Source organism: Scatophagus argus, chromosome 17 (assembly GCF_020382885.2).
Source record: "Scatophagus argus isolate fScaArg1 chromosome 17, fScaArg1.pri, whole genome shotgun sequence".
NCBI classification, from domain to species: Eukaryota; Metazoa; Chordata; class Actinopteri; family Scatophagidae; genus Scatophagus; species Scatophagus argus.
In genome coordinates, this window is record NC_058509.1 from 11,254,092 (window position 1) to 11,270,223 (window position 16,132).

Genomic DNA, 16,132 nt, shown 5'->3' on the forward strand with positions numbered 1-16,132 from the left:
ACAATTCCTTGTGAACATAAAGGGGTCATGCTGTTTTAGTATGCAATGCCTTTAAGAAAGTACACCTGTTAGAGAGCCAGTGAACTCTGTAACCTTACTGTAAACTCTGTATGAACTTAAAAGAGCACTTCATTGTAACCCTGCAACAAAAATTATATATATATATTTTTTTAAAATATTACAAGCAAAAGCCAAGAAATAATGGTGTCTGAGCTTAGCAATAATTTAAGCAAAATTGGAAACAGGCCTAGAAGAAGAAACAATAGTGTATTTTGTCAATAGAAAATTATTAAAAGAAAAGCGGAAAATCCTCAAGGTGACCTACGAATAAAGTACCAGCTGGTACAGAGGGATGAAATGCGACGCCTGGAAAGCCCCGAGCTAACCCAGGTTCAAGAAATACTTAATGGTGAATGAGGGAAGGCTGATGTATGTTTAAGGGGACGGGCAAATCAAGAGACACCAGCCATTCTAGTCAGAGCTCTTCCTGTGTACTCAACGTACATATCGAACTGTTCTCCTTTTTTGTCGACATTAAAGACTTCGCTGCTCAGAACTCTGTCTCCTGTTGATGATTTTACTGGACCTCAATATCTTTCCTGAACAATTGAAGTCAGCTAAAACTTAAGAGTTTTTGATCTGTGTGGCCTGAAGCCTCGACTCTAAAACACCACATTAGGATCCAGGTTGAACCAACTCTTGAGGTGAAGGTGGTCAAAATGTAATCTAAGTACATCTATGTATTGCAGCCAGCTCTCTGTGACTGTTGTAGTGTAAGGACAGACACAGTTGAGGCATGTGTTCAGGTCAGGTCATTTAATCATTTAAACTTTGTGCTGACATAGTGAAAAACAAACCTCAGTATTCTTCTGAATGGAAAAACTAAAACAAAACTTGCACACTCATTTCTCTCTATCTAAGATACACACACACACACACACACACACACACTCACACACTCACACACACAATCAGGTGTTGACATTTGAACTGAGACAAAAACAAGCGACACGACCAAAAGCGCCCGAAAGACTGAAAAACCTCAACGACATTTTTGGATTTTCAGTGTCACTTTGGATCATCTGAACAGCAGAAAACACAGAAGGCGTCCTGACATTTAAACATAAAACAGTGGAAACTGCCAGCTGTAAACTACATCAATTAAAACTCATGATTACTTACTTTCATCAATAAATGAGTGGTAACTCAGAAACAAATTCTTCCTTTTGTCCATTACTGTGAGTGAGACCCGACTGCTTGCTCCTGGAAGACTGTCACATATTTCAGAGACAAGCTGACACCCGGTGAGAAGAAAACACATTTTCACTCGCAACCACATCATGTCAACAATGATGAAATTCAGTAAGGGGTGCTGAATGAAGAGATCAGGGAATGAGGCCTTGGTTTGTTTTCTCACACAGGAGTGCTTTTGTACCCTTCAAAATAAAATAATAAAAAAAAACTCACATAAAACAATACAAGAACTTGAGGGTACAGAAGGTTAAAAAAAAGTCATTCGCTGTCTTTACAGTCCTCAAATTATGTGTTTTTTTCCAATATTTAGCTCTCAAAAATATTCTTGTTCCTAAATCCTCTCTCTTTCTTCTCAGGCTCATTTGGCTCTTTGAGGACAAGATTCTCTTTGACCATAAAAATAAAACTAAAACAAAAACAACTCACATTTCTCACTCCACACTTGCCTATGTTACACATACAACTCCATCTTTTTCTATTCTACCACCCGCAAATGTATGACAACCTCCCTGCTGTCTGACCCTTCAGCCCACACCTTTATCTGAGTTTTACACTCAGTCCCATCATAGCTCATCATGGGAGGCAGACTCATCTGCTTTAAGTTTGAATTCTGCCTCTGTGATCTTTCCATCTCCGTTGCGGTCCTGGTTGGAAAACATGTTGTCAATGATGCGATAAGGGTCGAAGCCAGGAGCCAGGCGACCCTTGCCCTCGTTCACCTGCCGCATGATGTAGTCAGTGAACTATGGGCGCAAAAAAGGAAGAACGGAAAGATGGTAAATTAAGGACCACAACAAAAGGGGAAAATTAAGTCATTTAAAAATATTCTGACAGGTTATCACATACCTCAGAGGGCTCCACCAGCTTGTTGTTGTCTTTATCCATTTCAGAGAAAAGGTCCGCAGAAACGTCGTCATTCCAGATGAACATGTAGCCTTCAGGGAGTCCTTCCTCTATGTCCATCAGCTCAACGTCAAACACCAGCACAGCACTTCCTGGAACTTCGTCAGCTAAACACACACACACACACACACACTGCATTTAGTAATATTTCCCCCTTCCACAACACCCCTGCTGTGGTGTGGTCAGAAGTAATAAATTGTTAGCCCCACCAAGAAAGATAAGTTTGCTGGTCTGTTTGTCTATTCAGGATTAATTTTCATTTTTTCATTTTTCTACTTGGGAGCTGGAATCTCAAAGTCTAGAGGCATTCAGATTTGGGTTTTCAGTTTAAGATTACCGTGATGTTTCCTCTTCAAGAATTCCTTTATTTTTTCAGTATGATTAGTCTCTTCCAGCCAAGAGTTTTCTTCAATCAACAAATTTTTATTATCACTATTATTATTGTTGTTGTGGTGATATGTTTTATTTTTTTTATTATTAAAATCAATACATTTAGGTCAGCAGTGTCAGTGTGAAGCTTAACTTGAGCTTGTTGATCTTTGACTCTGGGATCAGATCACAGTCTTTGTTATTACCAGCACTACAGCAAACACAACCCACACAAAGTGTATTATTACTGCGCTAAATCTTGCACGTGTGTGTGTGTGGGTGCAGTTGTGTGTAACTTACTGACTCCTCTTTCCCCATAGCCGAGGTGAGGGGGGATAACAAGATGCCTTTTCTCGCCTACGCACATTTCCATCAGTCCGTCCTCCATCCCTGGGACTACCTGGTTAGCACCCAGGACGATGTTATATGTCTTTCCATAATTATAGCTGTAACAAATTGATTCAGAGTGAATGAGATATAAAAAATGAATGTATGTCTAGTTATTATTACTCTTAAGCAAGTGCACATAATGTAACTTCTTCAGGGACCCTTCCACATATCTTATATGAAACAGCTTTAGTTTTAGTTTTACTTATTTTGTGTGTGTGTGTTTCAGATAATAATTTTGCACTCATTCCTTAAGTTGGTCATGTGAGACTGTGAGAGATGAAGATCTGTTGCTTTTCCACAGTCAGGAGGATAATTTGCGAAGGTCAGAGCATGTCTGCCTTTTAATTAAACTGTTTCAGTGGGAGAAGCCAAAACATGGACCGAATCCAAGACGTTCTGGCAGATGAAGGTGGTTTTCAAGGACAGTTTAAGATTCCAGGAGTTTCTGAAGAATTAGCTTATCTTTCATGTATATGATATTTTATGTATTTCAAATTGTTGTTTTTTATAAGATGGTTTTATTACTATCCTGTGTTAAATATTGTGCAAGCTCCTGCAATTTCCAAACTAACTTTGGCTGTGATGGCAGCTACAGTGTAGTGGATGTGCTTTAAGTGTGAATGTGTGTGTGTGTGTGTGTGTGTGTGAGGACAGAGAATAATATGATCTCTTGGCGTGAATAGCAAATAACATTAAGGGCCACCTGTTTCATTGGGAGATTAAAGTGAAACTCCCTGACATGACGGGTGTGACAAGAGCGTATAAATATTAGAGCTGTTCAGTTTCTTTGCCACTAAATTCATTTAAATCCACAAGTCAAGTTTCAGAGGAAATGAAAGCTGTGGTTCAGACTGAGACAGCAACACACACACAGAATAAAGGCATATAAAAGGGGAAATTAACATCCACACACTAAGTTTATAATTATCCACGGAAGTCTTCAATGATGAGCGAAATCAGCAGAGTCTGTTTACTGCGATTACAGCAAGTGAAGCACAACAAATGAGCCTTGGTTCCAGTCCTTAAGACTGTGCTTACAATGGTTGTGTCAGCTCTTTTATAGCCCTTTCTGTACCTCCCCTTGGGGTAGATTACACCTTCCCCCTTTTTTAAAATACTCTCCTGATCAGTTTGGAAACTAATGGTATCTCCCCATGTCCCTCTAGGTTTCTTTCCAAGTCCGTCTTGGGTTCTGTAATGGACCACATTACAGTGCTTTTTTAAGTGTTACTGGTTGAGGTAATACACCATATTATTTCCAGTGTGTTACCAAATGAAGCTAAATGTGAGTCTACGTGCTAGTTACATGCCGCAGAACTATTAGAGTGCATACCTTATTTATAGCTACTGAGTTACACACAGCTGTTAAACATTAATTCGTGTGAAGCATTAAATCTCCTCATGGACCTGGACAAATGTTTGTATTGTAGTACTTTTAGCAAGTCAGTCAGTACATTTTTGCTGAAATGTCCTAACAAATGGACAGATTGCCTTGAAATTTGGCACAGAAAATCCATGGTCCCTATAGGATCAGTTGTAATCAGGTTCGTCCCACCATCTTTCCTCTGGAACCATCATCAGGGTTAGGGTTAGGGTTTACTCACGTGGAGTCAATGGATGTGCTGTCCATCAGAGAGGCGTTGTAGTGATATTTGATAAAGTCTCCCTTCTTCGTTGTCTTATCACACTCCTCTGGCCTGTAGGTGACGGTGATCTCAGTGCTATCTGACGGGTTGTGGAAGTCGATGATGTGAATGTCAAACACCAGCACAGCTGAACCGGGAATCTTAGAGCCTGAAAGAGACACCATAAGGGGAAAAAAGAAAGACTTTAATATGAACAGTGGCAGACAGGGGAGTATAAATGGTGGGAGGACATTCTTCTGATAAAAATATGGATATCTAAGCATCACACACACACCTGTGCCCTCCTCTCCATAGGCGAGATGTGGGGGGATGGTGATGGTGCGTTTCTCTCCGACACAGACTCCAATGAGACCTTCATCCATGCCAGCAATCACATAGCCTTGACCCACATAGGTGTCATAGGTACGATTACGAGAGTAGCTGTGGGACAGAAAATATATTAACAGCCACACAAAGACAAAACCCACAGTCAGTCTGAGAAATGAGTATAGACATTGATTTGTTCTCACAGTACATACAGTCATTTAATGTCATAAAGTATAAACAGGGTTTTAGGCACAGTGCAGAGGAACTAAATGACACCCAGTCTCCTTAAAGACCTGACTATTGGATATGAAATGAATTATGTTTTTTTATTCACAAACATTCAGTGTGGTCTCATTTTGGAATATGAAGAACACAATATTATACATTGCAAAATACAGTGGCTTTTAAGTTTTGATTCATCTCTCGATACACTTTCAGTGCACAGAGAAATGCTGCCACCTAGAGGCCGCAAAGGAACACCAGACATTAAAAACTCATTTCTTTTTATAATCCAAATATTCAACTTGTTTGGTTAACATGATAAATAATAAACATTGACACACACCTGGAATCAAAAAATGTTCCATCGAGGAGGCTGCCATTGTAGTGATAACGCACAAAGTCTCCAGAGACGGTCTTTCTCGTGCAGGACTCGGGCACTATTTGATTGGTCACTGCAATTCCATCTCTGGGGTTGTGGAGGTCCAAAAGAACAACATCAAACACCAAGGACGCCTGTCCTGGGATGTCGCTGCCTGTGGAGGGAAGAAGAAGAGGAAGAGAAGTTGAAGACAAGAAGGGAGACAGGTATGGCTGCAGAGATACAGGAGAAGATGAGATTCTCACCGTCCATATTCTAACGGTCACAGTCTCTAACATTATACTAGTGAGTAGCAGGTGGACCTTGAGGATAAAATTATTTTGTCAAACTGAATGAACTTTCAGTAAAAATAATGAAAATATGGCACAAAAACAACACAAAAGGACTCTTTATGCGATTTATTGTTTATTAAGATTAAGATACTGCTGTAAAAAAAGACCAGAAAAAAATATGATAACGATCAGTCAGTATAAATGCATTTATGCCCAGTTCGATGCCACTCTTAGCATCCACATAGGAAACATGAGGCTACAGCCATCATCTGGTTATCTTAGTGTAAATCTAACCAGTATCTCTGAAGCTCACTTATTAACATGTATCGTGGTTGTTTTATCTGTCCAAAAACATTATTTGAAATCATGTACCAGGCTATTTCTTGTCTCTGAGTAGTTGTCAGAGGGACTCCAGGAAGTTACTGGTCTCAGCTAAGAAAAACGTCCAGGTCATAACCCCCTATGAAACAAGGAACTGTCTTTTGTTTAGGCTTCCGATTTAAAACAGATTAACCACACAAGGTACAATGTGTTAATTAGCGAGCTATAGACCAGCTGGTCATTGAAAGCCCCAGTCTCTGTGCTAAGCTAAGCTAATAGGCTGCTGACTTCAGCTCTTTATTGGTCGTACAAACATGAGGCTGTTACTGATCTTCTCATTTAACTCTCAGGAGACAAGTAGCCAAAATGTTGAAATATTCCTTTGAAGAGGTCAGACATACTTGTCACAAGTCGAAATGAAAACCTTTTCCTCATTTCATAACTCTTATTATTCGCTGTCTGGTGAACAACAAAGTAAATTGGACTTAAATTAGCTGTCGCCAAATTTAGAAAAGTGAAAGTGTATTTTGGCAGAAAAGGTACCATGAAAATTATATTTGTTGGTGAAAAAATGGAAAAAATTGCAGTATTGGCAAAGAACTCTATCTAAAAGAATAAAACAAGATGAGATGTATAATTTAATTGCACATGTGTGTGATGTACCGCCACCTTGTGCTCCATCTGTGCAACTACAACACATGTCGCTTGGCACTCTATCACTTTTCTCCTTATTCTCAGAGAAGTGGAAGCTTTTAAGGTCACTCAGAGGAATGCAAAGAGGTTTAAAGAAGTAATAATAATAATAAAGGAATTGTTTCTACTCACCATCTCCATTCTCTCCATATCCAAGTGACGGAGGCATAGTGATGATGCGTCTCTCTCCAACACACATTCCCAGAAGGCCCTGATCCATACCGGCGATCAGCCACCCAATCCCAACGTAAGTGTCGTAGGTACGCATACGGGTGTGGCTACAGAGTAGGATGGAGGACAGAGGTTACATGTTTGTACGTTGGGTGTATTATTGTGTGACTGTCTGAGGTGTTACACAGAACAAACCTGGAATCAAAGAGCGTCCCGTCCAACAGAGTTCCGTTGTAGTGGTAACGCACGTAGTCAGACACCTCCACCTTTCTGGTGCAGGCTGAAGGTGTGTGGTAGGTTTTGATCTGGACACCGTCCTCCGGGTTCCACACGTCAAGCAGCAGGACGTCAAAGTGGAGGATGGAGTCAGGGGGGATGATGTCTCCTAAAGAGAGGTGGGAGAAGCAAGTCTTTCAAACAGGCTCTTTGTCCTGTTTAGTTTTAGTGTGAAAAGTTGTTGGCTGATTGTTGTCATAAAAGTGGGGTCAGTTACTGTCAGTAATTCTATATATTATGAGTTAAAATGATGAGTTGATTAATCAGTGAGTTGATTGGCAGAAAATTAATCAGAAGAATTTTATTTTTTTGTCTTTTTTTTTTAAGGAAAAATGCCAAATATTTCCATGTTTTTTATTTTGATTTTCGGGCTATTGGTCAGATAAAACAAGCTATCTGAATCTAAGTTTCAACCTTTTTCAACACTTTTCATAAACAAAACAATCACTGGATGAATTGAGAAAACAACCAATAGATGGATCAATCGTGGAAATTAACATTAGTCACAACCACCCTGTCCTAATCATGTCTCACACTAACAATCACATGTGAATCTCTGCACTCTCAGCTTATCCTCATTTATACTCTTGTTCACAATCTGCATACAAAGTTGGTCACAAGCTATCACAGTTTAAAAAATACTTTTAGGTCTCATTAAGCAGCCAAATAGTTCTTTGGTATATAGTTTTGAACAAAAAGATTTGCACACCCTTCTGGAAATTTAAGTAAACAAGTTTTTAGCACCTTTTATGGTGGAGGATTTAAAGTTTAAGATGAAACTCTACATTAGCATTTGAAATATCAAGACCATGTCTATTATCACAGGAACACCTTGCTGCATAAATATTTATGTGTTAATTATTTTATGCTGACCCCAATAAAGATCACAGACTGCCAATAGTCGACTATCAAAACAACTGGTAGTTGCAGCCAACAACAGCTCAACCACCCGTGTTTGCAATCACAAACATGAGTCACTATTTCTGTTAATACAGAGCAAACAGTTATCTCTTCCTATTGCTCTTGGATGTATTTTGAGCCTTCTGTCGCACAAGACTTCAGACTTCAGGAGATATAATAAGTCAAAGAAGGTGGCGGAGGGGGACAAGGACTGTGCAGGTGGCAGCCATTAAATTAAATCTTTACTTCTGATGAGCTGGCAGGTCTGTTTTTGGTTTAAATCTCTTGCTCCAAAATCTCATCATTCTGTTTGCTTCTTTCAGCGTGATGTTCCCTCTCACACAGTCAGGTGGTAGAGGACGACGGCCTCAGATTTACCTGTCAGCACATGCCTCTTCTCCCTCCCATTATCTAACTATTTCATGTACACACACACACACACCAGTCTCTACATGTAAACATGAGTCTCAATATGCTTTTGCTCGTCATTGAAATTGCAGATCATTGAAATCATTTTACAGATTAAGATGTAGAAAGTTATGAAGAGTATATGAAGAGCAGCTACTTGGTCCAGATCTGCTTCCTCTGCCCTGCTTCCTGGTCTGTGATGTCTGTCTGACATCATGCAACATGGACGCTTGGGAACGGCCCACTTCCTCCCTGCTTCGCCTGACTCTAGTACAACACAATACAGTGCCTTTGGTGGAAAGGCTGTAATTTTTTGTCCCTTATGCTCTTGCCAATGTCTGACCGAATTCTCACATTGTTATGGTGAGCAGTGCCAGCTGTACACTCACTCATCCGTGTATTTATAATGACGTGCCAAGAGGAATACACACCGGCCTGTCTCCAAACTCGACACCGACCAGTCACACATACGCTCATATGAGAGGACCTTTAAGACACACTGAATCATACACACCATATCCTTGTTTTCCATAGGCGAGGTGAGGGGGGATCTTCACCAGGCTCCTCTCATTGACACACATCCCCACCAGAGCTTTGTCCATACCTTCGATCAGCTGCTTCTTCCCAACAAACACGTTGTAGGTGCTGCCGCGGTCGTAACTGAAGCAGACAGAACACAGACAAAACACTTCTCATCTTGCTTCAGGAAAAAAACTCACTTTCATGTGATGTCACACTGGCCAGTGCTCAGATTCATTGAAAAGGCCCTCGGGAGTGAGTGCATGCACCAAGATCTTATTATAGAGTCTCTTGCAAATTCTACTTTTATTAATAAACTGTCTTTTTTGGGCTTTTTTTTACCTTGACTAAAGCAATTCACGATGTGAGATTTAAATTACACCACCTTTACAGTCTGACATTTCTTAAGGCATATTGTAACTTTATGAAAGCAGTCAATTTTTAATTTATCTGTTAGCACAGGGTCCCTCTACTACACAGGGCCACAATTACTCACTTACATTTACAATTTATTAGATTAATTCCTTATCCGATGTGCATTCTGTTAAATTATCAAAACCAACTGACAAACAGGGAATCTGGGTCTCTACAGCAGGTGATCACTAATATACTACATTATTGACTATGTTAGTGGTTATAAATGGAGTCCAGAGACCTTCAGAGGTGCTGGAAGTAAGTACAAAGTTTAACATAAGGACTTGGTTCGCAGGTTTCAGTGAACGCAATGTGACCAAATATGCTAATATCAATATAAAAAGTCTCGTCTAAAGGCCACTCTCTTCTTGGGGTCGTTTGTGTAATCCCCCTGATGGTTGTTGATTTAAAACGGGTATCTGAGACCTTGGATTAAGCATCTGTGGATCCAGAGCTCAGTCATCCTGCCTGCCTGCCTGCGTGGCCAACAAGGACGAACCACTAAACGCGCACTGTTACGCATCGCGCGCGCTGTTCTCACCGTGCACCCGGTCTGCTCTGCACCGTGAGACTAACCTGGGAGATAAGTTTATGATACTCACCTGGAGTCGAACTTCCTGCCGTCCGGAAACGTGCCAATGTAGTGATATCTGACATAGTCCCCTGGTTTAACTGCGCGCACACACTGTTCTGGCACGAAAGTTTTCTCAATTAAGATGTCGTCTAACGGTACCGGAGGAGCGTTGCAAGCGACGAACGCCACCAAAACCGACAGATACATCATCCTCTGCACGGAATGAATCATTTTCACTGCCGACAAACTGTGACACGATGGAGATAACTTAGGGTACGGCCTGTGTGTGTGTCTGTTTGCGCTGCCTCCCAGTTCTCTAGCACTTTGGTTTCCTCTACTCCGACTTGGATAGAAGTCCTTCCCCCGGTCCCAGGAATGATCACGTGTCAAGACAGACCAAATATGTACAACATCCGGTTAAACTTTGGCGATAAAACTTCAAGTGGTGACCCAAATGCAAAGTTATATCCATAAAACCCAAATAAATGAGGATATAAATGAATACTCCTGTGTCTGTAAGTAGAACAAAGAAATACAAATAAAGTTCAAGTGGACAATTGTGCTTTTATTTTGAACTTACAATCTATGTTTCCTGTCTCGTGCTGCTGGTTTGAAGCTGACTTGACGCACTTTGGGATTGAATGGGATAGTTCTGGGCACCACGTATTGCTCTTGCGCAGTGCTGCCTCTGAGATGTGTCAACGTGGTAACGTAGGGGTCTCCACACAGCTGCAGACACCCCCCCACCCCCACCCCCCGCCCCCCGGGTCTGTTAAACCATTGTAATGCGCACATATGGATACGCCTCTGAATTGCAGGCAAATTTTAACAAAGAGTGGGACACGTAAAGTTTGCCCCTCGATGATGGTATACATTGATGTTGTTGTTGCTGTTGGGGCCTTTCAGGAGAAAGAGTAGGCAGGAATGTCTCTACGTGGCAGTGGGAGGGGGAGGGACACTCTCACCAGGGGTTTAATTAGTGACCGAGGGGAAACGAGGTATAACTTTAAAGAGAAATACTTGTAGAATGATATATAATACATCATCAGAAATAATAAAAGAGGTATTTCTCCCTCAGTTCTCATGTTAAGTTATAAAAAAATGTCTAATGTGTCAGGTTTTTATATGTGCTGTACATGGACAGAACAGCAACAGTGATTTACTAGATTTAGTGGGAGGAGCAGCTCCAGCCGCCCCCACCCGCTACTCAAGCCCTGCGCCCGGGGGAGGTGAGGCTTTGACTGGATACGTGGTGGAACTTGAGGCGGTCCTAGAGACCCACGCACAGCGACAGTCAGGGATCATCCCAGCCAGCCCCTCCACCGCTCACCAAACTTAAAAATGGCTCCCTCCATCTCTTCCCAACTCTTCTTTGCGCTGTTAATCGCATTTTTCGCCTCTGTTGTGAACTCTCAGTACGAAAAATACAGCTTCAGAAGCTTCCCCAGGAATGAGCTGATGCCCCTGGAGTCCGCTTACAAATACGCACTCGACCAGTACACCGGGGAGAAGTGGAAGGAGACGGTGGAGTACCTGGAGGTGTCTCTGCGGTTGTACCGGCTGCTGCGGGACAGCGAGGCCTTCTGTAACCTCAACTGCAGCTCCGTGAGGCTTGACGACGAGCAGAAGTTTGCGGAGTTTCCAGAGCTGCACGCATTTGGTAACGTCATGAAGAGGGCGCAGTGCCTGAAGCGCTGCAAACAGGGGCTGCCCGCTTTCAGGCAGACCATGCCCAGCCGTGACACCATTGATGAATTTGAGAGGAGAGAGCCGTACAGATACCTGCAATACGCCTACTTCAAAGTAAGCAAATCTGATTTGTCATGTAGGGTCATCAGGAGGGTCAGGGGGGCAGCTCCAAGTTACCCAGTGAAGTCAAACATGGAAGATTTCACTGGTTTTACATATGTGCCTTCGCCTCAGGATGATTATCAGTATAAAATGATGGTTCTAGTCTGGATCAGTGCATCCAAAGTTTCTATTTTGACGTCACTAACAGTGACTTTCCCTGAAATGCGTCTTGACGTCACCTGCGTGCCACGGATGCACGCGGAGAGCTCCTGAACTTCCCGTGCATGCATGCGTTGCTTATTCCTAGAAAGAAGTAAGAAAAGAGAGAAACGGAGACAAAGACACCTGGAGATATTTAGATTAGATATAGATTTTACTGGCCATCGCTTTTACAAGGAGTTGGAAACTTGTTTTGATTTAGGGTCAGGAATCACAGTTCATTTTGGGATTGGGATTGGGATTAGACTGAGGGTTATGTGGTTGTGATCGTTAAGGTATAGAAGAGTTGTGGCAAACTAAAGGACAAAACTGAATACATAAGAAACAGATTCTCTCACCCGGAACGCTCACTTAAGTTACAAAGTCTGGTCTTCACGGTAGTCAGATGTCACCCATTTAAATACCTGTGGGAGATGTTACACTGACATGTTAGACAATGTTCTCCAGCACCATTAAAAACACTACGTGAGGAAATGTCTGTGGATTCAAATGTGTTCAGTAGAGTTACAGAGGAGCGCTGCTCTTACTAAGACACTTGTTAAATTTGTCACCTTGTCTGCATGTAACACCTGGGGATTACATGACTGGTCTTCTGATGGAACAGTTTCTAAAGAGTAACAGCTTAGAAGAACCAACAGTAGGTCCACTGAGTAGTTTATTCCTGCTGTAATGTCGCTCTGTAGATAATAAGTGCAAGATATAACCATCATTAACTACTATACACAGTGTAGACAGTTATATGAAGCTGTAGAAATCTTAAAATGAGTCTACTGTGCCACAACATGTGAGTCAGTCGGGAGCACCCATGTGTCTATTCTCCTTTGGGGTCCCTGACATGAGGGATTAGATTACTCGTTAATCTGACAACGTAATGATGACAAAAGACTCAGTAGTTGCATGGAAATAATCAGCCAATATTACTTTTCTACTTGTCTGCCAAAATGCTCCTGCAATTCAAAATTATTCCGATATTATTTATTGTAAGTTCATCAGGTATCTGAACTGCCCATTATTTTCATACTACAGTGATGATGAGAATAAAAAATAGCTGTTTACAGTGAATGTGTTATTTGTGCTAGTCTAACAACCTGGCCAAGGCGGTGTCTGCTGCACACACCTTCCTGCTGAAACACCCAGACGATGAGATGATGCAGAGGAACATGGCCTACTACAAGAGTCTGCCTGGAGCCGAAGAACACCTCAAAGATCTGGAGACCAAATCCTATGAGGTGTATATATACTCACACACACACACACACAGAATAAGGTTAAATTTAGTTTGCACCCTTCAAACTACATGAGAAGTTAAAATGGAAAGGCTGAGAACATGAAAGAGTCACACCCATAACCGTCCTATTATTGGCTCCGTGGGAGTGCTGGTGTGGTAGCAGCCTATGGTGAACCAGTGGAGTTGGCCACATCATGGGAGGATTCGTTCATTCACTAGTGTTTCCTAAACTGGGGCCTGGGGACCTTCAGTGGACCATGACAGCTCTGTAATGTTCCCATTAAAATAAGGAGTCAAGGGTTTCCTCTCCACCCACCTTCTTTTACTGTAAAAAATATATGTTTGGATATTCTTTGTGTTTTTTTTCCTTATGTTGTGTTAGTTTGTATGACCTGTGCCTGAGGGAAAAATATTTTATTCAACTATATTTGTTTATATCTGAGATGAAAAACAAACTGAAGCAGATAATATAATTATTGCCTTAAATATATATTTACTTTGTCTTAATAAAGTGATTTTTATTACTACACGTGATGTCCACAATGACCATTAAACTGACTGACTGATATTTTGTGTGTGTGTGTGTGTGTGTGTGTGTCATTGCAGACATTGTTTGTGCGTGCAGTTCGGGCGTATAATGGAGAAAACTTCCGTACGTCGGTGTCAGACATGGAGCTGGCTCTGCGAGACTTCCTAAAGGTCTATGACGAGTGTCTGGCTGCATGTGAGGGTCCCAGGGACATCAAAGATTTTAAGGACTTCTACCCCTCCATCGCTGGTCAGTTCATGCCTGTCTCATTGCAGGGCCTCATTTCTGACTCTGTTCTGTTTCCTATTGTTGCTAAGTTTAATCTTAAGTTTAATCATCGTTGCAATTTCTGAAGCAGTCTTGGTGCAGAGCTGTGATTTTGTTCCTCCACAGATCATTACATAGAGGTCCTTGAGAGGAAAGTGAGGTGTGAAAGTGACCTGACGCCTGTCGTTGGGGGTTTTGTCGTTGAGAAGTTTGTGGCCACCATGTACCACTATCTGCAGTTTGCCTATTACAAACGTGAGCAGCACATTGTTACCATTCTGTTATTGCTGACACACATTATGTACATGTTCAACTTGTCTTGTAATTGTGAAACCAGAGCTCTCTTGTCAATTGGAGATCCGCTGTGTTATGACTTCCCTGGATTAAGTGTTGTAATTGTTGTGTTTTTGCAGTAAATGACCTGAAGAACGCAGTACCGTGTGCAGCCAGCTACATGCTCTTTGACCCCAGCGATGAGGTTATGAAGAACAACATGGCCTACTACCAGTTCCACAAAAGCCAGTGGGGACTGACAGAGGAGGACTTCCTCCCCAGATCAGTGAGACATATTAATGACTACAAACTTTATACACACACAGTTCCTGTCCTAGATTGTGTCCTGGGAAATGAAGAATTTTCAGGGGAAATGAGGAGAGAAGGTTATATTTAAAGCCTTTATTTAGTCAGGCTTCTTGGTTTGAAACAACAGCCGGTTTTCTAGGTTTTTAAATACAACTTTTTCTTTTCCCCAAGAGGGCTTAAAAACATTGCAGAAAAGATTTGAAACCTAGGTAAACAGGTAGCTTTGCTCTGAAGGTCTCAAAATTCTCTACCAGCTACCTGATAAGTTGTGGTTTCACTGGAGTTATGTGCCTGTTTCTTGGCCAGGACAGAGTCACTGTGGTGTCCCTTTTTCTGTCTTTGTGCCAAGCTAAGCAAACTGGTTCCTTGTAGCTTTATATTTAAAACACATATATTTCTACAAACCAACCAACCTCTTCCTGTAGTGTGCCCTGGCCTAACTACACTATGAAACTGATCTAGCACTTGGCCTCTGCCTTCTTTCCCTGTTTTGTCTTTGGTTCACTATAACACACATTTTACCTGTTGTGTGTGTGTGTGTGTGTGTGTTTGTGTGTGTGCGCACCACAGGAGGGAATGCGGTACTACAATCAGACCACCATGCAGCTACAGATGTTGGAGTTCTCCAGGCAGCGCCTGGTGAGCGACGATGAGGTCAGTGCAGATCATTAGTTACAGTCCACCGTTAAAAATAGACCTGCATGATTCCCATGAAATCTGTTAGCGTTTGGATCAGACTGTTTGGTGCTCGCTGTCCTTGTATAACTTCACTCTGGTCACATGACAGCCTGCAGTACAATGTGGGCCCTGTGTTTATCAGGCTGCAATATGACATATGGCCATGGGGTGGCAGCATGTCCATGGCTTTTCTTTAAGTATAAAAGAACATACGCCACAAGGACTGTGGCCACAAGGGCAACCCAACATAAGCCAGGATTACATGCTGTATGTGGTAAACACCATTCAGTTGTTGACTGTAATCGCTTCAGTAATGCCAGGTATGAGAAATCACAAAGAGAACTGTGAGTGGGAGGATTTATGCTAATTAACATTGTGCAAAATGTCATTTTAGAACAAAATAAACCTTCCTGATTTGTTTTTTTTCCCCCCTTTTCACATGTGTCTGCAGGGGGAGGTAGTGGAGTTTATAGATGAGTTCCTGGACGAGCATGAATACCCCACATTGGAAGGTCCGCTGAAACACTGAAAAACAAACACAAAAGCACCAACACTCCCCAGTTTGTATTTATTGGGTTTTGTACAAGGCTCTGATTGGTCATGTTCTTACCTGTACATCCACATCCTTAATATTTTTAAATTTTTTATTTTGTGCTCTGCATATCCGTTTGAGGGGCATGATGTGGACATACGATGCAGTGTCTTAACAATTCAAAGACAATGATTATAAAGACAGAAATATTTTTCTTACTGTTTTATTCCTCCACTGTGAAACATGTATGTTGTCTTTCAAAGATTTTTTTTTACAATAAATGATAATA

The 16,132-nt window shown here is 41.6% G+C and overlaps 1 protein-coding gene across 2 annotated transcripts; it reads right to left on the minus strand.

Moving 5' to 3' along the window:
• Positions 1–805: 805 nt before the first annotated feature.
• fkbp9 (FKBP prolyl isomerase 9) lies at positions 806–11,978 on the minus strand. 2 transcript variants are annotated; one of them, XM_046417715.1, is made up of 10 exons: positions 11,551–11,978; positions 9,025–9,170; positions 7,122–7,311; positions 6,888–7,033; positions 5,434–5,623; positions 4,837–4,982; positions 4,521–4,710; positions 2,827–2,972; positions 2,101–2,264; positions 806–1,997 (listed from the first exon to the last, which is right to left on the minus strand). In XM_046417715.1, exons 1-10 carry the CDS (start codon positions 11,763–11,765, stop codon positions 1,818–1,820), a joined length of 1,713 nt encoding a protein of 570 aa, XP_046273671.1. In that variant the 5' UTR covers positions 11,766–11,978; the 3' UTR covers positions 806–1,817. The 2 variants fall into 2 exon arrangements, with proteins under 2 accessions (XP_046273671.1, XP_046273672.1); XM_046417716.1 differs by lacking the exon at positions 11,551–11,978 and adding an exon at positions 10,046–10,405.
• Between the last annotated feature and the right edge of the window lie 4,154 nt (positions 11,979–16,132).